Source organism: Acyrthosiphon pisum, chromosome A1, assembly GCF_005508785.2.
Source record: "Acyrthosiphon pisum isolate AL4f chromosome A1, pea_aphid_22Mar2018_4r6ur, whole genome shotgun sequence".
NCBI classification, from domain to species: Eukaryota; Metazoa; Arthropoda; class Insecta; order Hemiptera; family Aphididae; genus Acyrthosiphon; species Acyrthosiphon pisum.
Window position 1 is genome coordinate 147,333,195 of NC_042494.1, and position 24,312 is coordinate 147,357,506.

At 28.5% G+C, this 24,312-nt stretch overlaps 3 protein-coding genes and 1 long non-coding RNA gene across 10 annotated transcripts; 2 read left to right on the forward strand and 2 right to left on the reverse strand.

Moving 5' to 3' along the window:
* Window positions 1-7,148: 7,148 nt before the first annotated feature.
* LOC115033879 lies at window positions 7,149-8,013 on the reverse strand. Its single transcript, XR_003839214.1, has 2 exons — window positions 7,873-8,013; window positions 7,149-7,413 (listed from the first exon to the last, which is right to left on the reverse strand). It is a non-coding gene; the product is annotated as an uncharacterized LOC115033879 (long non-coding RNA).
* LOC100159903 (proton-associated sugar transporter A) lies at window positions 7,303-12,248 on the forward strand. 3 transcript variants are annotated; one of them, XM_016804318.2, is made up of 11 exons: window positions 7,303-7,421; window positions 8,798-9,055; window positions 9,197-9,459; window positions 9,549-9,725; window positions 9,789-9,890; window positions 9,953-10,107; window positions 10,170-10,280; window positions 10,382-10,543; window positions 10,682-10,812; window positions 11,341-11,515; window positions 11,584-12,248. In XM_016804318.2, exons 2-11 carry the CDS (start codon window positions 8,841-8,843, stop codon window positions 11,809-11,811), a joined length of 1,719 nt encoding a protein of 572 aa, XP_016659807.1. In that variant the 5' UTR covers window positions 7,303-7,421; window positions 8,798-8,840; the 3' UTR covers window positions 11,812-12,248. The 3 variants fall into 3 exon arrangements, with proteins under 3 accessions (XP_016659807.1, XP_016659809.1, XP_016659808.1); XM_016804320.2 differs by lacking the exon at window positions 7,303-7,421 and adding an exon at window positions 8,024-8,348 and having other exon boundaries at window positions 11,584-11,958; XM_016804319.1 differs by lacking the exon at window positions 7,303-7,421 and adding an exon at window positions 8,678-8,696 and having other exon boundaries at window positions 11,584-11,958.
* Window positions 12,249-13,216: 968 nt separating this feature from the next.
* On the forward strand, window positions 13,217-17,595 carry LOC100575312. Its single transcript, XM_003244426.4, has 8 exons — window positions 13,217-13,716; window positions 14,700-14,876; window positions 14,958-15,055; window positions 15,123-15,206; window positions 15,396-15,860; window positions 16,747-16,934; window positions 17,069-17,340; window positions 17,431-17,595. Exons 1-8 carry the CDS (start codon window positions 13,493-13,495, stop codon window positions 17,540-17,542), a joined length of 1,620 nt encoding a protein of 539 aa, XP_003244474.1. The 5' UTR covers window positions 13,217-13,492; the 3' UTR covers window positions 17,543-17,595.
* A 535-nt stretch (window positions 17,596-18,130) lies between these two features.
* Window positions 18,131-22,772, reverse strand: LOC100163998 (S-formylglutathione hydrolase). Of its 5 annotated transcripts, none has more exons than XM_008184805.3 (6): window positions 22,266-22,770; window positions 21,042-21,326; window positions 19,338-19,517; window positions 19,082-19,265; window positions 18,544-18,763; window positions 18,131-18,439 (listed from the first exon to the last, which is right to left on the reverse strand). In XM_008184805.3, exons 2-6 carry the CDS (start codon window positions 21,124-21,126, stop codon window positions 18,260-18,262), a joined length of 849 nt encoding a protein of 282 aa, XP_008183027.1. In that variant the 5' UTR covers window positions 21,127-21,326; window positions 22,266-22,770; the 3' UTR covers window positions 18,131-18,259. The 5 variants fall into 5 exon arrangements, with proteins under 5 accessions (XP_008183027.1, XP_008183026.1, XP_008183028.1 ...); XM_008184804.3 differs by having other exon boundaries at window positions 22,217-22,770; XM_008184806.3 differs by having other exon boundaries at window positions 21,400-22,770.
* Window positions 22,773-24,312: the final 1,540 nt, after the last annotated feature.

Genomic DNA, 24,312 nt, shown 5'->3' on the forward strand with positions numbered 1-24,312 from the left:
ACTGAACCTTATATCCGTGAGTCTTATAAGCAGCGTTAGGTACTGTATTATAATATAACGTTAAAATAAATGTGTCCATAGTGATATCAAGTCATATTTCAGGTAAAGGCGTAGGTTAATGGGAAAGGGGGTCCAACCCCGCCCCCCACAACCAAAACCACCATTGAGGACTTAGCTTCCATTAGATGAAATTTATTTTCAAATCTCTCTTTCTATACTTTAAACCCCTCCCATAGGAAATTTATACCTACGGCTGATTTCAGCACTAAACACAATAAAAAATATTGTGCGAGGGTGTGTCGTGTGCGTGTGTTGGATGGTCTCTGGAGTGGAAACATTTTGGCGATTTGTTATGCACTTGGACTATTCGTCTGTATTATCCTAGTTATATTAACTAAAATTGACTGTTATAATATTATTCAAATAGAACACCGACTGTCCCAGAATTGAAGTAGTAACATACTATATTGTTTATTTTTTACTTTTAAAAAAAATATTACTTGCCTTATCAAATACATTTAATCATTTTAAAATACGTGTAATTATGTCATGGTAAAATATTGAGGTAAGTATGCAATTAAATCGAATTTTATAACATAAATTATTGCCATTATTTTGTACTATTCCCGTTTCATATTCTTTTGAGTTACAATATTCCAGGATATCTGTAGGCATTAATCATTAAACACTTTTCTTATGCCTACCGGCTACCAAAATACCATTACAAATTAGATAGGTATCATCACAGCTGTACTAGTTTTGTGCAATAGATACGCATCTCCTTCACCTCCGGCCTATATCGTAGTTCTCCACTTCCCATTGGTTGATTTTGTTCCATGTTATATATGTATGTATGTGACTGACAGCCAATAAGAAGTGGAGAACTACGATAAAGGCTAAGTAAATAGCGGAGGATGCGTATCAAAATACTGTGATGATACCGTCCTACCTAATTTGTTATGCAAAATATCTTATATATAGATAAAACAGTATACTATTATATGAGTGTACTCGTTTTTATGAGAGTATTTACTATATTTTGTTTTATTATTATTATAAATGTAACTTTTTACTGCGTATTTTTTACCGCCTAAAAAAAGAGCAGAATACGGCATCATTAAAAAAGTACGTTCATATATATTGAATAATATAATATCTTAAAACAAAAACTAGACCCATATAGGTATACTGTCACTGAAATTGCATCATACTCATTATTATAGCACAACAAATCCTCTGGTGATTGGGAGAATAATAATATGTTCAATACTATTTATAATGGGAATAAAAACATAATATTATCAAAAAGGATAACAATTGCGAGATTTAAACGTTCCCTTCCAATAGGAAGCTTTTATTTACTGTCTGAATGGAGAACATAGAAGACGATAAAATCCAATTACATTGTATACTGTGTAGGAATGAGACGTTTCACCGTAATAACAGAAAATAATCGTTTGTGTTTTACGCCCCACGGCGGTACAGTATTTTGATAATCTATTTACATTTTTATTATTCCAACAAACACACGACGTCGACACGACTTCTTAACAACACAAAAAATCCAATATTCTTTTTTTTTTCACAAACGTAATACTTTATAAATTCATCAATTTCAAATAATTAAAGTTTCACCGATCAAACTTAATGTGACGACAGTAAATAAACAAATTGTTCTCTTATATATAGTTATATAAGTACCTATACCAGTTGCAGCGTTAGATTATAAATTATAATAGACTTATAATGTAACATGTGTATAGAGTATGTATCTGTACAGAATTTGTGCACAAAATAAAATTTTAAAACATTATTATACTCTATTGGATTATAATTCGGGCCAAAATTGAAATGTTCTAAAAATCGTCAAAAAATGCTCTAAAAAACGGCTAAAAATGTCCATAAAAAAGGATTTTACTGCAATAAAATATAAGTTATTTTTTTAATGCAATGTTTTATTAGGTGCCTGTCTAATTTATAATTTACAATAAATTAAAAATAATTTCTAATCATTTATTAAAAAATAAAAACCAACATTTGATGAAAATTGGTTTAATTAATTGATCGATTAATGCGGAGACGTATCAAAGAACGATTGACAATTTGTATAGAAAAATCAGAAAAACCTATTAAACATCAAGACAAATAATGTAATAAATTATCTTTAAGTAATATAATAAATTAGTTAAATCTAAAGTAGTAAGTCGTATAATGTACAAATATGCAATAAAACTAACAAAATGACCGAAACATGCTAAAAAATTCGCAAAAAATTTTATAAAAAAAACATCAAAACATGCAACAAATTGCAAAATACATCTTTCACCGTTCAAGTATCTATTTCATGAAATAAATGTTATGCTTGGAAAGCATTATCTAAGATCACCAAAAAGAAGTTGCATTTTGCATTGAAATACGAGCCCTAATCATAATATACATATATATATATATTTAATTATATTCTATATTTAATAATAAATGGAATTCACTGGAACTCAATATTTAAAAAAAATATGTTTGTTTTCATTGTTTTTTAAAATTATGAAATAGGTAATTCGTACAGATATTTATGTAAAGTCAACATAATAATTTCCATTAAGTATTTAAACAATTACCTGCCTTATAATATTTGTTATAGTTTTTTAAAGATGTAGTTAAAGGATAGATTATTAGAAGTCAGGTGAAACTGGTGAAGGATAACAGATTAAATATTTTCAGAATATAAAACGTATTCTTAAAAACTCTAGGCTACCACGTTAAATATTTCATTAATTTTTTTTTAAACTTATTAAAAATGCATTTGTTATTAGTTTATACTTTATTACATAGATTGTTTTCCTAAACCTTTGGAAGGATTATTTTAATTTAATAGTTTGTATATTATTGTTTATTATACATAGGTACATAGATAAATACATAATATGTATCATTGATTATACATATTATACTATGTATAATCAATGTATGTATACAATCGAGTAATATGTTATGATTAATAACCTAAAGAAAATTATTTGTTTATAGATTTAATTAAAGGATGTGTATAATTTATTGTAAATTAATACAAAAATTAAAACTTTTAACTAAAATAAATAAATTCTTAACAATACATAGATAATAATTAATAATATATAATATGTCCTATGAGGCTATGACCTATATATTGTTCTAATAATAATTTACAAATAGACATTATTATTATTATTTGTTATTACCTAATTACTAATTTACTATAACAATTTACACATACAATTCAAACAATATTTCATTCACAATGATTTATTACAATTAGGTACCTAATGGAAATTAATAAATCATAATAATGATCACTTCCTACAGGGAGTTCAAAAATATGGCGAATGATAGAGAAAGATGGAGAAGACATTTACTGTGAAAATTTTCACAAAATTTGTTAAGACCCAATCTTCGGATTGATAAACTAAAAAAAAATAATGATTAAATAATTGATTCAAATAATAGTGACAATGAATATAATAAATATTTCAAATTAGTAAGTAAGTAAGTTTCAAATAAGTAACTTTAATTGTATTAATTATTATTTTTAAGTAATTAGTATTGTATTATATACTATATGTTGTAACTCATTTACCTCACCACAAGCGTCGCTTAGAGAGGTTAAATTAATCAAAACTATGATTATAATTGTATATTTATAATTCATTGATAAAAATAAAAAAATAAATAAAAAAATAAATTAAAAAAAGTATATTATGTTATGAACTATAAACAATTGATTAAATAATTTAAGTTCTCAGATATAGGTACCAAAAGAATTTATTTTTTTTAATTTTATTATATAAATCTATTAAACTATTAATATAATCATATGATAGTATCGACATTTTCTAAAAATTGTGACTTCCTCCCTCCAATCCCATGTAGCCGCCCCTGGGTACAAGCATGTATCAAACTGTCACGCTTATGGCATCGATTAAAGATAAACTATATCTTAAAACCAAATGTATGTGTGTAACTTATATGCTCAAAAAGTACTCATTTGAATTTCACAAAAATATCACAGATTATTTTTAGAGATACTACCTTGAAAAATGTACCAAGTACTAAATAGCCTAAATCCAATCCGTGATTATCGGTTGCCCATCGAGGTCGAATTATTATTTTACAAAAATAGGTACACTGACGCCGATTCATCCGTGAACTGAGATGCACTAAAACTGAGATATATACTCAAACCGAGACACACCTATATATCGTATATACTATATAGGATTTGCCACAAAAAAAAAACCTGCACATTGGTGAAACCGAAATATTCAGCTAGTATGTTAATAATATTATAATATTTACACAAATATTTAAATAAAAATTTGTTCGCGTTAATAAATGTGTATAGAATTATAAATTATGATGATTGCATTACCGTATTCGATAATTTATATTACTATAAATATAAATACTTTTTGTTTATCAAATCATTAGGACCGTGCATTGCATACGAGTAGGTCACAGAAATATAACTCATATTTCTAAGCCATTATAGTGCTGCTTGCCTTACATTATACCAGTTGACCAAATTAATTCCAAATAAATTGATTTAAGACATACAAATTAAACTAAACAATTAAAAATTATGTTTTTATATTTTAACATGGGTTTTATCTGAATTATCATTATTATTCAGTATTCACCCAAGTCAATTCGTTTGGGTTTAAAACTTAGAACAGTTGAAACTATATAAATCTTTCTACACTATTCATTATTTTATGTCGTATATTGTGCTTAACTGCTAATTGTTTTTATTTAAATAATATAAAAGATTATCAATAATTACCAGTTATTATTGTATTTATATAGATACGTGAGAAAGTTCTAATAGGATTTTAAATATAATAATATCATTAAAAATAGTGATAATGATAATTTATATATATATAGGCAGGTAGGTACTTCATTAGTAATTATTAATTAGGTAGGCACGTACAATTCGTGTTATGTGAGTATCAATAGACCCAAAATCGAACATTTATACAACACTGACTTCGAAAGAAATACTAATATTAAAGTGAAAATCAATTTAAAACAGTTACGTTTGACCGAGTTTTAAGGCTTCTTCAGCTGATACGAAGTCGTACGATACTCTCTTAATCGTTACCTATATATACAACTTATCAAAAAAAAAAAAAAATTAAAATATAAGAAGTAAACTAGGATAAATGATAATACATTTTTATTAACAAAGTGCCGTGTTATTTACTAATTTCATTATTTTGTTCACGTGATTTGTATAATACTTAAAAATAAAAACGTGAAAAATTGAAAAGTACCCAGGTGGTTGTCTCACTCAAAGTAATCACAATTGCGTTAGATTTAATAGCCGAGCCCGCGTAAGTACAAATTCTTCGCAATAAACATAATTGCTTCGATAACATCCGAACAATTTATTTTAGCGTTTTAAAAGGCAGTCAATAATGTTGTATCTATAAAAATCAATTGAAAAATTATTTTAAAAAAATTGTTTTAAATTTATAACTGTAATTTTTTTTTTTAAATACATTACCTACAACTACGAAAGGTATAATCTATAATGAAATAATTATTTAAAACTAAACATGCTTACAAAGTTTGAGTGGTTTCGGGATCACATTCAGATTGCAATTGCTTCTTTTAAATGCTAAAATATTAAATATTCGTGCAATTGATTTGTGAATCATATTCCTCATTTTAACCTAATAATCGTGAATACGTAAATAAGTAAAACTGTACTAGAAAGTTTAAAAACAAATTCCATAATTATTATTGTTTTTTTAATAATATTCTCCGCGACTCGGCGGAGAAAAAATACAACTTCGTTGGGGGTGTGTGTTCGGATTATCACGCTACACGCTTTTAGTATATTCGCCAACGTTGAGCAAAGCGCATTCACCTTTACTCTCTTCCCGTTTTTTGACGATATTATGTCGGAACTTAAACAGAAATGTGTAAATAAATTATTTTTAAATTAAGCCGTTTATTCAGTAAGAGAAAATAAGGTATGCATTTTATTACAACAAATTATTGTACCCACGTCCCACGCAGTTATAAAAATTAATTTTTTTTATAGGACGATTTATTGTAATTTTTTACAGGTTTGCTATATCACTACTTAGAACTACTACCTACTTAGAACGCTTAGAACTAATTTTTAATTTAATTTCCTATTCAGACTATTTTATGGTATTTTTATTGATTTATCTCTGAACATTTCAGAATATAGCCACAACATTTGTGCACCATTATTTTAGTATTTTAATTAATTAATTACTTTAAAATATGATAAAATTAAAACATAGTTTAAAGACTTACGCATCAGTTATATAACTTAATTTATATAATTAGGAAAATAGTAATACTATATTATTATATTATTTAAACACTATAACCATAATTTACCATTGAATTCAATCTATCTGTTCAGTCACTTCAGTCTGTGGCTACAATAATCAATATTTTGTCTTCATTAATTTATTTAAGATTTCATATCTTATTGTCTAGTTATTATATTGATAAATATTGGTATACTAAATGCTAAATTGATATGTTTAACTGCTACAGCCTACAAATTAACGTTAGTAAAATAAATAATAATAATAATAAGGTTTAGTAAATGATAAACATATTGGGTACAAACCGTTTAAAAATTTAACATTTTACTAACAATAATATTATTATACGTGAACGTGATTAAATAAACTATTTAACGCGTGTTTTCATAGTCACATACTATGTAATATCTGATAAGACAATAATGTTGCACAATTATTTATTTACTAATTACCTAACTACTAGAAGCATAAAGCATTTAGTATGATTTTATCTTATACCGTAAAGATTTGAATGTCTATAAAATATCAAGTAGGTATATAGTATTTTCATATTGCTAATCATTATTATTCAATAAATATAATATTATTGTCATAAATCGTTTATATTATGCACGCAGTAGCCAGTAGCCAGTAGGTAACCAGTAGGATTTCCTTCATTACCTATTATTTATTACTGTAATCGGGAAAAGTTAAAAAATTATTTATATTACTGTGTGGTTAAAACTTAAATGAACAACCTACTAAATATTAAATATCTATAATTATATTATAATTAGTTACCTACTAAACTAAAGTACTAAAAAGTAAAAACATCATAATTTTAATAAAGTATTAAGTTTACATTAATTATTGTATTAACAAAATAATAATGACCATTACAGAAAATCTTTTCTTATGATATCATTGCAGTGATCGTAGAAGACAGAATGAACAGAATTCACCTCTCTTGACTGACACAACAGCAACTCTAAAGTTCAATATATTCCATGAAATTTGCAAAATTCATAGTGTAGTCCATATATTTGTACTGGACAATACTATACAACGTCAACAACGCAATCGTCGAATTCTAAAAAAGTAATAATACATACTATTATAAATAAGAATTTGCTATTATATTATTTAATCAATGAAAGATTAATTTTATATAGTTATCATGAATGTTTTATTTTCTGTAAAATATTAAAATATTAAATTTTGCTATATATTATATTATTATAATTAATAATGTAATGATGTAATGTTTATACATATACCGATATATCTTACCAATAGATATTATGTAACATTCGTTAGTTAAAACTAATTTTAATTCAACTGCAAAAAAAACTCACACCTCGGACTCTCCTATATTTATCTATTCTGTTAACAATTGCCGATTTTATCTAAATATTTGTATCAATCAATACGATAAACTATGGAGAAAATAATAATCAGAATTCAATTCCTCGATGATAGAACGCGCGTCGTAAATTGATAACGCACGTCCTATTAAAATATAAATCGTAATTTAAAATAAAATACCTACTAGTACATGGCAGCAGTAACTGTTGTTTCCACGGGTTTAAAATCCATCACACAAGTTTCGTTTCAAATACAATTAAAACTTTTGAATTTAATGCGTTCGTAATTCTAGCAGTACCTAATATAAAATATTATATTTTAACCGCGAATGGTATATAATATATGTTTATGAAACAAGTCGAAATAAAAAAAAATTATAATACTATGAACTATGATCCATTCCCTATAATGGCCTCGTAAACACTGGACGAGAAAAAAAAAAGTAAAATTCCATGGTGTGAGAATAGCTTTATCGGTTATTACGGGGAAAATTAGGTATGTATCGTGCATCTGAACTTAGCGGCAGAAAGTGTCATACAACCGATGGGATCGATTACAATAATATAATTAGCGAGTCATTTTTCGACCATCGCCACACGGCTTTATCCTTGCCATGATTTGAGCTTCGTCCAACGTTTAATAATTGGCCTATTACAGCAGGTGATTCGAAGTGTACATATTGATAAGTGGTAAACGATAAGCACACAAATGCACAATTTAAAATCACAACACATTAAAATACGTACCTAATCAGTCCAGTGTCGGCTTGGCAAAATTTTTGTTTAGGGTCTCGTACATGTTTTTGCTTGGCTTGTTATATATATTATACAGAGATAGTATAGATCTAGATAAATATTATATTTTATAAAATGTCTATATTTGTTTACTAAATTTAATTTTACAATTTTACAATTCATATTAAATATAATACAATACCTATTACATTTAATCATGAATGTAATAATGTAAACGATTTAACCAGACCATAGGTACATCGTACATACAAGGGTATTTAAGATAGTATTGAATGGATATATTTTCATGCTTCTAGGTCCAGCCATTTCAATTGATGAAAAATAGCTAAAGATCATTTTTCTTTTCATTTATAGGTATTCTATATTAGAATAAAGAAAATTCTGGTGGTGATTTATCATGGTGGAAAAACTTCACGAGTACCAAGGCCCAATTGGTATTTTACATACCTGGAGGGATTTGTTAAGAGATAAATGGGAAGGATGGAAGGAAAAACGCCCTCGAACACTTTTGGAGCTCTTCCAGTCATTAGGTTTGGCCGAACGTCCAGAAAATCAAAAAGAAGATGAATGTCCACCTGAAGTTGATATGGAACAGTATTCTCACATTTTTAGGTGAGTCCAATAATATCCATTGATAATCACGAGAAAAGTACTAATAATTATAATATGGGGGGGGGGGGGGCACAAAACAAATACTTCAACATTTTTAGTTTATAATATTAAAATAATTTTAACCGTTACACGTGTTGTAGAAAAAAAGACTAGAAGTGAACTCGTACGCATATCCGCTGCTGTGATGGGAATTGAATTTTCGTATGCAGCTGAAACAGCATTTGTGTCTCCAACACTTTTGAACATTGGAGTCGACCATCAACATATGAGTCTTGTATGGGCTGTATCTCCTTGCATTGGATTTTTCGTCACGCCTATATTAGGATCTTTAAGTGACAGGTGTAAACTTCCATTGGGACGACGCAGACCATTTCTCATAATGCTAGCCTGTGGGGTATTTTTAGGTAAGCTAAATAAAACATTTCTCGTATAGGTATACCTATACCTACCTATAATATCTAAATTAATATAATTATTTTAATATTTTTTATAGGTCTAATATTGGTGCCAAATGGAAAATTATTGGGACATTGGGTGGAAGGTGATTTAGCGCCAGGAAATAATTTCTGGGCAATATTTTTCACAGTACTAGGTACGGTACTGTTAGATTTCGATGCAGACGCTTGTCAGAGCCCAGCAAGAGCTTATCTTTTAGACATTTGCGTACCAGGTAATTATGGATAAAAAAAATTGATTTTAAGTAAATAACTCAAACATTATAAAATGTGCACAGAGGATCACGCCAAAGGTCTAAGTACGTTTACGATAATGGCCGGTCTGGGAGGATGTATCGGTTATCTTTTAGGTGGAATTGATTGGGACTCGTTGAAATTTGGTAAAACATTTTTTTTTCACTTAATATTTTAATTCTTGGAAAATTTCATACATAATATTTAGGAGAATTGATGGGCGGCCACGTAAGAGCAGTGTTTACATTGGTCACTTTTCTTTTTATTGGTTGTGTCACTTATACTATAAGCAGTTTCAAAGAGATGCCATTAAAATTATTACAGTCAAATCAAACAAGAATATTGATTACTGCAGCTGATGAAGTTAGCAAAATAAATAACTACAGAAAAAATAACTGAATTAAATCATGATTAAAATGTCATAGGATATTGATGTAGAAAATAAACTCACTGAATACGCACCGAAGTCATACGGTACTTTAAAAGATGATGTTAATGAAAACGAAATCGAGAATAACGAACCACGTCTTATACCTGTGAGCTTAATATATAGTATAGTAGTTTTTAAGCCACTGTTTTATTAGTTACTTTTAACAATGATATATGATATTATTTTTCATGATGACATATTTTATAGGAGCATGCAACGTTTAGCCACTACTTAAAGACTATAGTCGTTATGCCCAAATCTATTAAGTTATTGTGCCTGACAAATTTGTTCTGTTGGATGGCCCATGTTTGTTATTCGTTATACTTCACGGATTATGTGGGCGAAGCTGTATTTGGAGGCGATCCCACGGTGTGTTTATATAGTTTTGAAAAAAATGTACAAGTCACATATTGGTTTACTGATAACTCAATATCACCGCGGCCCATACTACAATGGTCATGTTCATGTACATAAACTGCAGAAAATATAATTAAAACTTATGTTTAGGCTTTAATGGGAACTGAAAAGAAAATTCTCTACGAACAAGGCGTGCGATTTGGATCGGTCGGTATGGCAATGTACTCATTGTCGTGTGCGTGTTATTCGAGTGTAATCGAAAGACTCATAAAACGATTTGGGTAAGCACTAAAACGACCACGTGGTGTCTACAACGTGTTATTTATATTGTTTTGATAGCAGTGGCGAAGCGTCATAGAAGAAAATATGAAACAAATTTGAAAGTCATTTATGTTATAGATAATATTATGATGTATGTTTTAATATTTGTTAAAATTGGGTTTTCGTTGTACAGTTATAGAATTCTTAAAATAGATTAGATGCGCGGGATACGGCAGTGCGTACGAGCTGGCGATGCGGGTCATTCTATAAATGGTATTATATCAAAGAGACGTTGCGATGTAACGTCTCCATATTATGGGCGCACGGGTACCGGGGGAATTTTAATGTGAGTTGGGTTTACTATCTACGTTATGATACGCGTCTAGCCATCTTCGACTTTCGTATTACCCATAGAGTAATAATATTATATCCTCGATCCTCAATTATCGACGACGCAGTGTTAATGCCATTTTTATTTCAATGTCTCCTCAACCAAGAACTTTCGCCTCGCCACTCTTTGACAGCATTAATGTTTTTTTGTCGGACAGGGCCAAACGAGTATACGTCGGAGGTCTGCTGTTTTATTCTACAGGTATGTTTCTAATGGCCATCACACGACACAAATTCAGCGTGATATTCTTCTCCTGGGCGGCCGGTGTAATGTACTCTACGATGTTCACGATGCCGTACTTGCTTATCGCCCATTATCACTCAACCAACACGGTTAGTATAAGATTATGTTGTGTTCAAACCTGGGACGTTGCAAGTTTGATGTTTGATTATTTTTCAAGTTTGCCGACAATGTCTGTGGTCAAGAACCAGATGATCAAATCAGAGGTTTGGGCACGGATGTAGCCGTGGTCAGTTCCATGGTATTCGTGGCTCAGTTCATTCTGTCCATGTGCATGGGAACAATTGTCAGCATATCCGGGACGACTTCGGCCGTCGTTTACACTGCATCGTTTTTAGCGTTTTGTGCTTCGATAGTCGCTTCGCAAATCGTGTATTTAGACCTATAAAACCAAGAACATCAGAATCCCATGAAAATATGTTAACATATTCCATTTTCTCACTCGTTATATATTTTGCTTCATTAACATATAACATGTAATAATATTATCAACAAATTAATCATTTTTATTTAATTAAATATGTACCTACCACTATGAATTTAAATTTATATAATAACTTTAATGGTATATCAAAAATCCATATCTAAACGAAATATCACATAGGCACCTAACTATTGTTGTTTATTAATAATTATTGTACCTACTTTACGAAATTAATTTCTCTAAATGTATAACCCGTAAAATACTACAATACCTACTACCACCTACATATATTGTTAAAATATTAGACTTAAAGACAACGATAAATTACATATATTATTATATTATTAACATTTTATTGAATAAGTTTTCAAAACTTTCATTAAAAAAAGATTATTGACACATTACTTCTCTAATTTTTTAAACATCAACATTTTAAACTGTCAGGATTAAAATTAATTATTTGACAATCGTTTTTTGCTGATATCTTGAATGAAATATCTACTATTTTATACATGATTTAAGTTAAGAATTATCTATTCAGAATTTATAAAGCTTAACTAAATCTCATAAATTTACTCAATTGTTAAATAAATTATATTATTTTATTCAAATGTTTATTTAATTAAAAGCCGGGATGGAAAACGTTTTTAAAAAACGTAATTTAACGGAAAAAAACAAAATACGAAAATAAATTATAGTATTATACATTATTAAATTATACCAAAATTATACCACGAAAAAACAAATTTTGAAAAAAAATTCACTTGTCTTTACTTTTTAATCTTTAACTTTAAAAATATTTTAATTTGAAATCAGAAATTTTGAATTTTCTAATTTTTATATAAATTATAATTTTGATTTTAAATTTAAATATTAAGAATAATTAATTTTAATTTTTAACTTTTAAGTGCATTTCTGTATTGCGTGTTACTATTATAACTTAAAAGTTATAAGTTATAAGAATATAATATAAAAAAAAATATATTATCAAAAACGTTATTTGGAAACAATTGGAAAATAACGTTTTTAAAAACGTTAATCAAAAACAATATGGAAAAATAACGTTTTCAAAAACATTAATCAAAAACGTTTAAAAACGTTAAACATAAACGATTTTTTTTAAATCAATAAACAAAAACGAAAACGAAAAAATTAAAAACGTTTTCCATCCCTGAATTTAAAAGCCGTTTTTTTTTAAACAACAATACATATTAATTACAATTTATATACTTACTTACTATGTGAACTGTATTCATTTTAATCGTTGAATTATTAATTATAGATATGTTTTATAATATTTAAACAAATATCTATACTGACATAATAATAAATTGCATTATTATATATTTATCAAATAAATCAAAAACGTATAATATCCATATATACACCTAATTAATAAAAAAAAGGTTCTCAATCATTATTATCACATACAAAGTATATCGTAGTATATTATATTCTCAAAGCTCATTATGTGTGACATTCTGACATTTAAGTATACTTATATAGTTATATAGGTAGTTACATGCGTTCTAATTTAGATGGTCTAAATAACTATGAAAACTACCTATTATAATCGTATTATTTTACGCACGTAGTTTAATTTTTCCAGTTGTTAGACACCTGTAGAGTGTTAACATTGTCTTAGATGCATTCAAACTGGACAGTCGATGTTAAAAATATGTTCTTTATACTGTACATCGTATTAGTAACTCACTGCCACGCAGATGACATATTCCCCGAAGCATTGGTATTTGAAGGATTAGGCTTATCTGATATTGTCAATAATTCAAAATCCGGCGAACTTCGTAACAGCACAATAATAATTGCGGGAGATTTAAATGACGCCTTGACAACCATGAATTTCCACAGGTATGTTTTTTTATATAATATACCTATCGCAATTTCTAATCAAATAATATATACACTCCTATATTATATTATATTATATTATATATTGCAATCGTAGTCTAGGGCCCGGATTTAAATGCTCTAAAATCATCGACAAATACTCTAAAATTAGCTGAACATGCATTTAACCACAATATATTTCCTTTAAAATAATTTACGTATATTATTTTTGAATGCAATGTTTTATTAGGTACCCAACTAATTTATTATGTACAATAAATTTAAAACAATATACTAAATAGTAAATATTAATTTAAAAAAAAAAAAGTTGTGAAAAGTTGTGAAAATTTGATTAATTGATTTGATTAATTGATGCAGTGAAACATATGTGTAAAAATATAAAGTGAGACGTGGTACAGGATATCAAGATGGTTGAGTGAAGTAGGTGTCCGTTAACACCACACCCAAATATTTTTAAATTAGGTATAATGAACATTTTAAAAAATAAGAAAAAAAACATGAGATTAAAAATATTATTGTAATTATATTATTATTTTTTGGTACCGACTACTTATCTACTTATATTAAAAAATACTTCGTTCTTTGCTTTCTAGTATTAAAGTAGTATAAATTTCATTTTAAAATATTTTCATACCAAAACTATAACCAATACTATGTAGGTAGGTACTATGTACTATAATATGTAGGAATTCAATAAACACATAATACCTAATATTGCAGTATATAACATATTATAATAGTTAACATATGATATTATTGTAATAAGAAAAATAAAATATCAATTTACTTTGAATTGTTTTTAATGTGAAATTAGCACATTTGTTTCAAACCAAATTGTATCTAATAATAGTTTGACTTAGACTTTAGCTTAAAACTAAATGAATATGAACAGACATTAATTTTAAACCCTTGTAGGTACCTACCTATATATAGGTATCTAATTTATCAATAAAATTCGATCAATGTACTACAAATTCTTTTAGAGCAAAAATAAATGACTATCTCTGTCGGCAATACGTGGTTGAAGAAATATTACAAGATATTACGGACAGTACGTCATCTGAGGGCCGATCGATGTCTCAAGACAGTCACGTGAGGAGTAAAACGTCTGTAATGCAAACCGATCAAGGCTCATCTGCTTACAATGCATGGCTGATCAAGTACATTTAAAATATAAACTATAATTTATTGTATAAGTAAAATAGAATATGGATTAAGATGTCTTTCGTGTTAATTTTTAGAACAAAATTATTGAAAAAAATGTATGACGAATACGATTTAAACGTTAGAATGCACGAAAAACCCGTTGGATTCACACTAAACAATAAAAATAATGAAAGTAATTACACATAGGTACCGTTCTAAAAATGTAACACGGTACATTTTATAATAATATTATTGTTTAGGCTTAGGAACACATGACTACGATACCATGAAGAACGTAGATGACGTCATAAAAGATTTGGAAGAAGTTCATCACTCAAACGAAGGTAAAACACCGTAAATAAAATGATAACGTAATGAGTAATGACTAATGTTAGTTGTAGAGTGAATAGGTAATTAAAACGATTGTTATTACTTCAACGAGTAAAATAAAATATATTAAATAATAAGGTATCTATTTTATCAATGACAAATCAATTAATTATTAGGAAAATACAATATTTCACATGGTTTAGATTCATTTGCTAGTCCCAATGATACAGTCACAGTGGATTTCGCACCAAGTCAATCCATACACTACGATATTGATAATGAAAAAGAGCACAAACGACCAAATCAACCGCACCATGGTCCTGCTGATTTCAACCCTACACAATCTACTAAAATACCTCAGTCAGCACACGAACCATATTTCCCACAATCATCACATGAACCACCATCACTTCCAACTTACTATGGACCTCCGCCATTGTCGAATGAAAAACCTTCATACCCGTCTGATTATGGAATGCCATCATTGCAGTCGTCATATGGACAACCACCACCAACATCACATGAACAACTTCCCTCATCATATGGACCACCTCCGTCATCATATGGACCGCCTTCGTCTTCTTACGGTCATCCTTTTATGCCTACTTCAAATTACCATCCATCAAATTATCCACATCCTGGATTGATTCCGCCAAATAAAAATACAGGTGAATACCTACTATCAGTGTACACTGTACAATACATGTATTGACTTAAAATAGTTTAAATAGTTAAAAGTTTAAAAATTGATCTGAGATTACTAGATTAATAAGTAAAGTAGGTAATCAACCTATACATACACCAGTATAGACATAAATATGCTAAAATTATAACTACCTCCCTATTTTTTAGATTTTTAATTGGTGAACGTAATTTTTCATTAAATAAATATTAAACATAGTGATAGCATCCGCATAGGTATTTATAATTATAATACATCGTCTTTCTAGCTTACCTTTATTAGCTATAGAATAATAATATAATATAAGTACGGATATTTAAAATATGATGATTAGATAATAATAAGACAAACGAAATAAATCAAGAAAAACAATACAAATAGTGAATAATATGTAGATAGATAGTTTTGTTTTGTACAAATAATAAAATGTAGACTATCGTTTTCTTTAACAACTAATAACTAATATATATATATATAAATAAAAAAAAGCAATCACTTTTTTAATGAAAAGTGATAGGTAATTGTAAGTTGTTAAAAATATGACAAAAATTTCTAAGATTATCTTTTCGTATTTCTGCCATATATTTTTTTTAGTCCTTTGCAACCCAATCGGCAATTACTGACACTATTTCAAGTTAATAATATTATATTGTTATCCGCAATCCACATTAAAAATCGGCAAAATATATTAAAATTAATTTTATAGAAAGACTCCATATCGTGTCAATATATATTATACCTATCTACATTTCTAAAGATAGGTAGGTACTTCATTATTTTTATATAAATGCATAATGCATATTGTACACGTAGTACGTAAACATTTCAAATTAAATGTACCTAATTTTAACATGTGTATAATTTTAATAAAGGTCACAATCTTCCGACCAGAGATATCGAAACATTAAGTCAATCGGATAACGGTGTACATAATTCTGATAGAGAACCATTATTTATACGAGGACTTACCGCAACAGATATGTACGATCTTACTTTAACAGCCATTGCATTTTTGGGATTCGGTACATTTGTCATGAATCTTGTCATGGACGCCATGGCGGTAAGTTCGTAAAGGCTTTTCATGCAAACGAAACCCAAATAATATAAATTATATAATACTGCAAAACGTAATATACGTCATGATAATATAAGCATTCGACAAGCCCCCGTGAGAATTTCTTGTTGTTATTTCAGGTACAATCAGGAGCAACACTAACGCTAAACTCATCGCCATTACATCACGGCGCCACTGTGTCTAGAGTCAGAAGACATAATAACCATAATAACCCCATAATTTTGGAAATAAACGAGTTGTCGTGGACCATAGTATCGACGCTGGACAATATGATGGCAAATGTGGACGGGACATCTGTGAATTGTGAAGAAGTCAAAACATTGTGCCAAAGATCCAAAAGACTAGTAAAAACCGGTATAAACTTCAGTTCTAAATTATTGCCCGTTTGGAAGTGAGTTGAAATTAAGTATTAAAATATAAGCTTCATTGGTGTTTGTGGTATATAGGTAATGAATAGTAATTAAAAAATGTTTGTTTTCAGTGTTGCTTTAGGATGGCTTTCGAAGAAATTGGGGACAGATAGAAGCCAGCCAGTGATATCTGCATTATTAGGTCATTGTATGTTGCCTTCACAATGTCAATCAAATTCATGATTTTATCATCTAAGTGAACATTGCAATAAATAAATACATATTATATTAATTTATTGGTCTATTTTTTCTTTTAAATTATACTGTACTAATCTAATATCAACAAATTTAAAAAAAAACTGACTCCAGCATTCTTTAATTTAATACAATACAGGTGCAAACTACAAAAACATAGTTTGTAAATTTGTAATAATCCTAATTACTTAAATTGCTAAATTATTTTCTTTAATAATATAAAGAATATAGTATATCTGATATCAGATTGTATATTCATTAATTTGTATCATACTGTCAATTATATCATAAGCAATTAAGACATTATTTTAAATTTAAATCAGATTTAAAAATTATATATTACATATAAACATAACAGAATTATGTACAAATTTACCCATTATACCACTTTGCAAAAATAATTTTTCAGTATTCTTAAGTTTCTATAACTATGCTTAGGTGTAAGTAAAAACCACTGGCATAAGACAATTGTAAAAACTTTTGAAGTTATCCTTGGTGGCATAGTTTTGAAAAAATATCAGCTTATATAGTTTTTATAGATTTCTGCTCAATCGTGTTTTTAAATATGATAATCTATTTTCCATGAATTTTCTAATTATGCAAATTAAAATTAAGTTTGGTAAGGTTTTTTTGGTAACATATAAGTTTTAACATACCACTTATAAATTAAATAATACTTAAAAATACATACAATTTAATAAATTATTAAGAGTCACATAAAAATTTAGCATGGTGATGATAATGCTGTTCTATAAAAGTTGAAATGAAATAAAAACCATGGTCATATCCTTCTTCTATATTTATTGAAGCTGCAATCCCTGCCTTTTTACAAGCGCTTATAAAATTTTCCAATCCTAAATCATCTTTATGAACATCATTATATCCCTATAAAAGTCAATATTCAAATTAATCGTACATTATAGTATGCCAATAATATCGTTTAAAAAATGAATGTAGACATTTTTAATATAATATTTATTTAACTATACTTGATGTATGAGAATATTTAACTCTGGTCCTTTATAATCAGCTACTAAGCAGGTAGAATCCCATTTCTCCATTGTTTTTAAATCATCTCCAAAATAACACTTAAGTATAACTTGTATACCGGGTGATTGAGATGGATTACAAACCGGAGCTAAAGCTGAAACTGAACGAAACTTGCCAGGATTTTTAAGTGCGCTTATTAATGCACCATGACCTCCCATACTAAAATATTATTATTTATTGAATTAATACAGTGGAGTAGGTACATAAAATTATTGTATATAAATCTATGAATTATAAAATATAAAATATAATATGTACTAATATTGATTACTGATAAATAGGTATAATTTATTATAATATATTATTATAAATATCCAAATTATGTTTAAAATAACCTGATCTTAATCGTCTTGATTTTAAGTCACTTTAAACAAGTTAAGTTATATTATTAATAATAATATATGTATAACTTCCTTTTTTATTATAATACATAATACATATAAACATAAATTATTTATTTAGTATTAAAAAATATACCTGTGACCCATGATTGACTGCTTGTCTTTATTGACATTAAAATTCTCCTGAATAATACTAGGTAGCTCTTCGTTAACATATGAATACATTTGGAAATTTTTGCTCCATGGTTTTTTCACGGCATTTACATAATATGACTCGCCATTAGCTTCAATTGTATTATTATCAACACCTAAATTAACCCCTGAAAACACAAGTCAATGTTTGTGACAAATGTTTATTATTAGTTATTACAAAATAAATTAGATATCCTTACTAGGGCAGACATCTGGTGACACTACGATTATTCCATAATGTGCTGCCCATCGTTGAAACCCTGACTTCTGTATAAATGTTTGTTCGGAACATAACATACCACCCAAATGATATAAGACTGGAGCAGGTCTTTCCAAATTTTCTGGTACATACACAGCAAATCTCATTTGGAAATTCAACACTGCACTAAAAATAATAAAAGCGCATTATATTTAATAAAATAAGTTATAACTAAAAAACAACTTATAAACAATAATTAATAACATTGTTTCTATTTTAAAGTAACATTGATAATAAATCAAAAAGGTACTAAGAATTAGTATGAGTAACACTGAGGTAATTGTGTATGATGTACAAAGCAATACAAGGCATGTGATGAAGATGATTTAGGGCCAGTATTACAATCATCGGTATGCTTCGACTACACTTAACTGGCGGATAACAGATTTTATTACTGGCTTGAATTTGGCCGGTTAGGGGTCGGTTAAATTTAACGGGAGATGGTAATACTGGCCCTTAGTGTGTGAAGTTAAAGGGTTTAAGGCCTTATAATTGGCAGGACAAAAATATAGTGGATTTTAGAATGATGTCAAAAATAGGTTTATATATAATTGAAGAAGAGAGAAACGTCAGGTATTCTGTCTGAAGATGAGAAGATCCCGTTAAGATTAAAAGGTAGATTATAGCAAATGGTTCTGATGTCAGTAATGTTGTTTGAATCTGAATGTGTGAAGTGTGCAATAAACCAGAACAGAGGGTGAGTGTAGCAGAAATGAGAAAACTAAAATGGATGTGTAGGGTGGCTATACAGGATATAATAATTAATAAGAACGAAATTCATTAGGGGAAGGTATAGGAATCACACCAATTATACACAAAATCAGGAAGAATATAGGTTAAAATGGTTTTGTCAAGTTAAGAGGGAAATTTCAAATTACTCAAAAATTGTGCGAATGGTAATGGAAATTAATGTAGAAGAAAAGAGAGGAGGGAGAGGAAAACCGAAGAAGAGATGGATGGACAGAATAAAGAATTACCTTCACATCTATTTATACCACAAAACTATTACACCGATCAATAAGGTACCTACACCACATACATCCCTTGAAATAATATATTAAATAATAGCTGTGTTACCAGTGTTTCTCTTACCAAAAATTTGTTTTTATATAAATATTTTATGGTATAAGGATTGAAAAACTAAACACTCTTTAATTCTCAAGGAAGTACTTATAGGTAGAACTTTTACTGCAAACAGTCCAGTAGTTTTTGAGTCTATTACAACGGATAAACCAACATGGTTTAAAAATACTGTGCCTAAATAATATCAAAATTATTATATCCAATCAATTATAATGTATTTAAATGTAACCTATGGTAACCATTTACATAGAAAAAAAATAATTTCTACTAATTTGCTACTATTATTATATGATAAAATGTATCCTATAGTAACCATTTATATACCTACAAAAATCTCATAGAAAAAAGCTTTATAGTTTTTCTTGAATATTCCAACTTTTATTTCTGTAAAAACCTCATTCTGAATATTTTGGCGACACGAGTCATTAGTCATTATCATTTACTATTAACAGAGTTCAATTGTGAATAAGAATCCGACTAGCTAATACATTTTTAATGAAAATCGCAATATTGGGATGGGTCGAAGTAGACAAATCACCAAATTTTACATGAAAAGACTCACAGTTAGGTATTTGTTGTTTTCTCCAATGTCCCTTCTCTCTTAGCTCAAGACTGGGCAAAAATACTGGATCATTTTTCATGGACATAATATTTTCTAAAAAATTGACAAGCTTTGAAATTCGTTCATCATATGTTTTGCCATTTTAAAAATCTTATTTCAAGTATAATTTGACTTCATTTGGATCCAGAAATGTAAGACCAAAACTATTGTTCAAGCCATTTTTCTATCTTAGATTATTTATTTGTGTAATCGATTACAAGGCCTACTGTTTGAATTTTTCTTCACCTATTAACACATTTAAAAAAAAAAGGTATATTACTATATTATGTTATGAATAAAATTACAAATACTGAAATACCTATAGTTATGTCTTTATAATTGAAAATTGAAAAAGGTAAAAGTTCACACCATGACTAAAATAAAAATGACATCCAACAATAGTTAAATAATGAAATCTTTCTCTTGCATTTAGATGAATTGAAACTTCAAAATCAATGACCCAAGTTTTTGGCTTTAAATATTTGTTAAAACTAACATGTTAACAAACCTGAACTTACTAAGTTTAAATACCTCTGGTTTAAGCTGTTATTATTCGGTAATTTCCCTTTATATTGATACGTACGTGGTACACGACCAATTCAAGACCTCAGTACCGGTACTCAGTTCTATCATCATTGATAATAGCAATTTGCTATACAAATGATTTTATTAAAATGTAATATATATTGTTATATTGTTTTTCAATATTTTATAGTATTTTAAATAAACTTATTGTATAATAACTTTAAATGGTAAAAAAATTGTTTTAGTGAAAAAGTGGTCAATATCTCATTAATTTATGGTAACAAGTATTGGTGGAAAGGGGGAAGTTACACTCAAAGTGGAAAAAAAGGTACACTTTTCGAATTTGGGGGAAACAGGAATCAGCATATTCATGTAGAATTTACCTAAGGATGATACACTTTTCTGCCAAAATCGACAATTCTGTTTTCCATAAGTATAAAAATATCTATATTTGTTATTTCTATTTTCCGCTATAGCAAATTTCAGTTTTTAGATTTTGATAACTCCTATGAAAAATATACGGATTATTGATAATTGGCAACTTTTTCACCAACAACTAGCCCATTGAGCTGCTTTTAAAATCAGACGGGGCCACAGGGGCAAATGCCCACCTTGACCACCTCAAATGACGCCAGTGCAGCATTGCGAGTTACCACCGACCTGTAGTGTTCGTAGACCTTTTGCTGTCCGCCGAAACAGCGGTTGTCCGACACTACCTTCAATTGCTGCTCGATGTTATTGGACCACTGACGTGACCCACACAATCGTTGGAAATTCTGGTCCTGGTGGGGTCGAGTGCGTCGCTGCTGGAATTTGACAGTGTGAACTGCTCGACCCGATGACGGGCAGACCGCGGACAACCGATATCCACACCGGAATATGTACATAATATTAAAACATAATGGACCGCGCATAACGTTTCCTTCGTTGGGTAGTGTTGTTCGCACAGATATATTATAAAAACATATGAAGTACCTATAGCATAGATAAATATAATATTATAATGACCTATAGGTATGACCTATTAGTACCTATTGAGTACTAGGTACGTATGATATATTATTATTTTTTAATGTATGTAATATTATGTATATGAGTCAGTATGTCACTCATATGCTGTGCCCTGTGGTAGTGTGGCTGTTCCGTACTCCATAAGGTAATATTGTTCTATGGTAATATAGAGGCGGCATTCTGTAATCTATTGCAATGTTGAAGCGGAAAGAGCCGGGTTTTGCAGTGTGTACCTTTGAAAAATTAAAATTATTGTACCATACATTTATTTTATGTAGCGTTGTCATGAATGGCCTGGTGATACTGACAGATATACAAAATAACTAGATATCCGACTCCATATACAACACGATTTAAGATACCTAATTTCATAGACCTTAAACTAAGTATAAGGTCTATGAATAATTTATAAGTATATTATATTCTAAAATCGTGATCGAAAAAATATTTGATGGGTACAACTCCGATTGGGTACAACTATCATAGACCAATGTACTGTGGTACTTATCATGATATTGATAACTGATAAGGCACACGAGCTATAGCCCACAGAATATATATAATATATAATAATTTATTATATATAACTGTGCTCTAGCCTCCAAGAGCTCGTGCAACTATCACTGCACTAAGTGCAAAAAACTGGCATAGTGCATTGAGGTGAAACATAAAAAAATCCACTCAGTGCGCATTAATTTTGCCGATGGAACATTTTTTCCTTAAGTGATTACTTCTATCATGCACCAGTGCATATTTTTATGTTACATCGGCAAAATTAATGCGCACGAATTCCGGAAAAAAGACCAACAGAAAAAAAGAACAATTTACAATTTTTGAAAACTACATTTTAAAACCGAGAATAATCATTTTAGTTATTTTGTTGCAATTTTATAATTATTATGTAATATGTACATTATAATATATTTTTGGATATTATAAACAATTTAAATTTAATAAAAGGAGAAATTACCTTCATTACAAATTTACATAATATTATTTATACGACCAGCATGTAAACAGTATACGCACAGAAAATTGCCTATATAAAACTCCTTAAAAATACAAATCTTCTTCTCTATATTATTATATTAAATACAATATAACTTGTGGTATAATATAGAGTAAAATACATTTTTATTACTGGAAATTCCCTATGGAGAGATCACAGTGACCTGTGTAGACATTTTCATGCGTTTATGCTATTATTTTAGTGAACAAAATTTAGTCTATTGAGTATTGACAGTCACTGAAGTATTAAAGTGTTTTAAATAATATAAAAATTTGAAATGGAAGTTTTTAAATCGTTTTTTACAGCGTATTTTATTATTATTTACTATTTATTTGACCTATTTACAAAATTGACTGTTTACAGTGTTACCAGTGTTACAGTACTATATTTTATATTATAAAAATAAAAATTACAACAAAATAACTAAAATGATTATTCTCGGTTTTAAAATTTAGTTTTTAAAAATTGTAAATTGTTCTTTTTTTCCTAGGTCTTTTTTTCCGATTAACATAGTGGCCACGGCTATAATAACAATAAATAATATAATATAGAGAACTAGAGAACGTGCCAGAATGGGGAAGAGAGAAAATCTATTTTTATCATTGCCTCTCATTCAAGCAGAGGTCTCATCATAGTATAATGTATATTTTATTAATGTACATCAATTCGACTATTCAGTTCAAGACT

Coding starts and splice junctions, on each gene's coding strand:
- LOC100159903 (XM_016804318.2), top strand. CDS start 8,841: ATGGTGGAAAAACTTCACGAGTACCAAGGCCCAATTGGTATTTTACAT. Junction 9,460..9,548: donor AGCCTGTGGGGTATTTTTAG/GTAAGCTAAATA, acceptor TATTTTTTATAG/GTCTAATATTGGTGCCAAAT. Junction 10,813..11,340: donor AGACTCATAAAACGATTTGG/GTAAGCACTAAA, acceptor TTTGTCGGACAG/GGCCAAACGAGTATACGTCG.
- LOC100575312 (XM_003244426.4), top strand. CDS start 13,493: ATGCATTCAAACTGGACAGTCGATGTTAAAAATATGTTCTTTATACTG. Junction 14,877..14,957: donor TACAATGCATGGCTGATCAA/GTACATTTAAAA, acceptor GTTAATTTTTAG/AACAAAATTATTGAAAAAAA. Junction 17,341..17,430: donor AAATTATTGCCCGTTTGGAA/GTGAGTTGAAAT, acceptor GTTTGTTTTCAG/TGTTGCTTTAGGATGGCTTT.
- LOC100163998 (XM_001943154.5), bottom strand. CDS start 22,519: ATGCGCGGTCCATTATGTTTTAATATTATGTACATATTCCGGTGTGGA. Junction 19,266..19,337: donor GTCACCAGATGTCTGCCCTA/GTAAGGATATCT, acceptor TTGTGTTTTCAG/GGGTTAATTTAGGTGTTGAT. Junction 18,764..19,081: donor CAGTCAATCATGGGTCACAG/GTATATTTTTTA, acceptor ATAATATTTTAG/TATGGGAGGTCATGGTGCAT.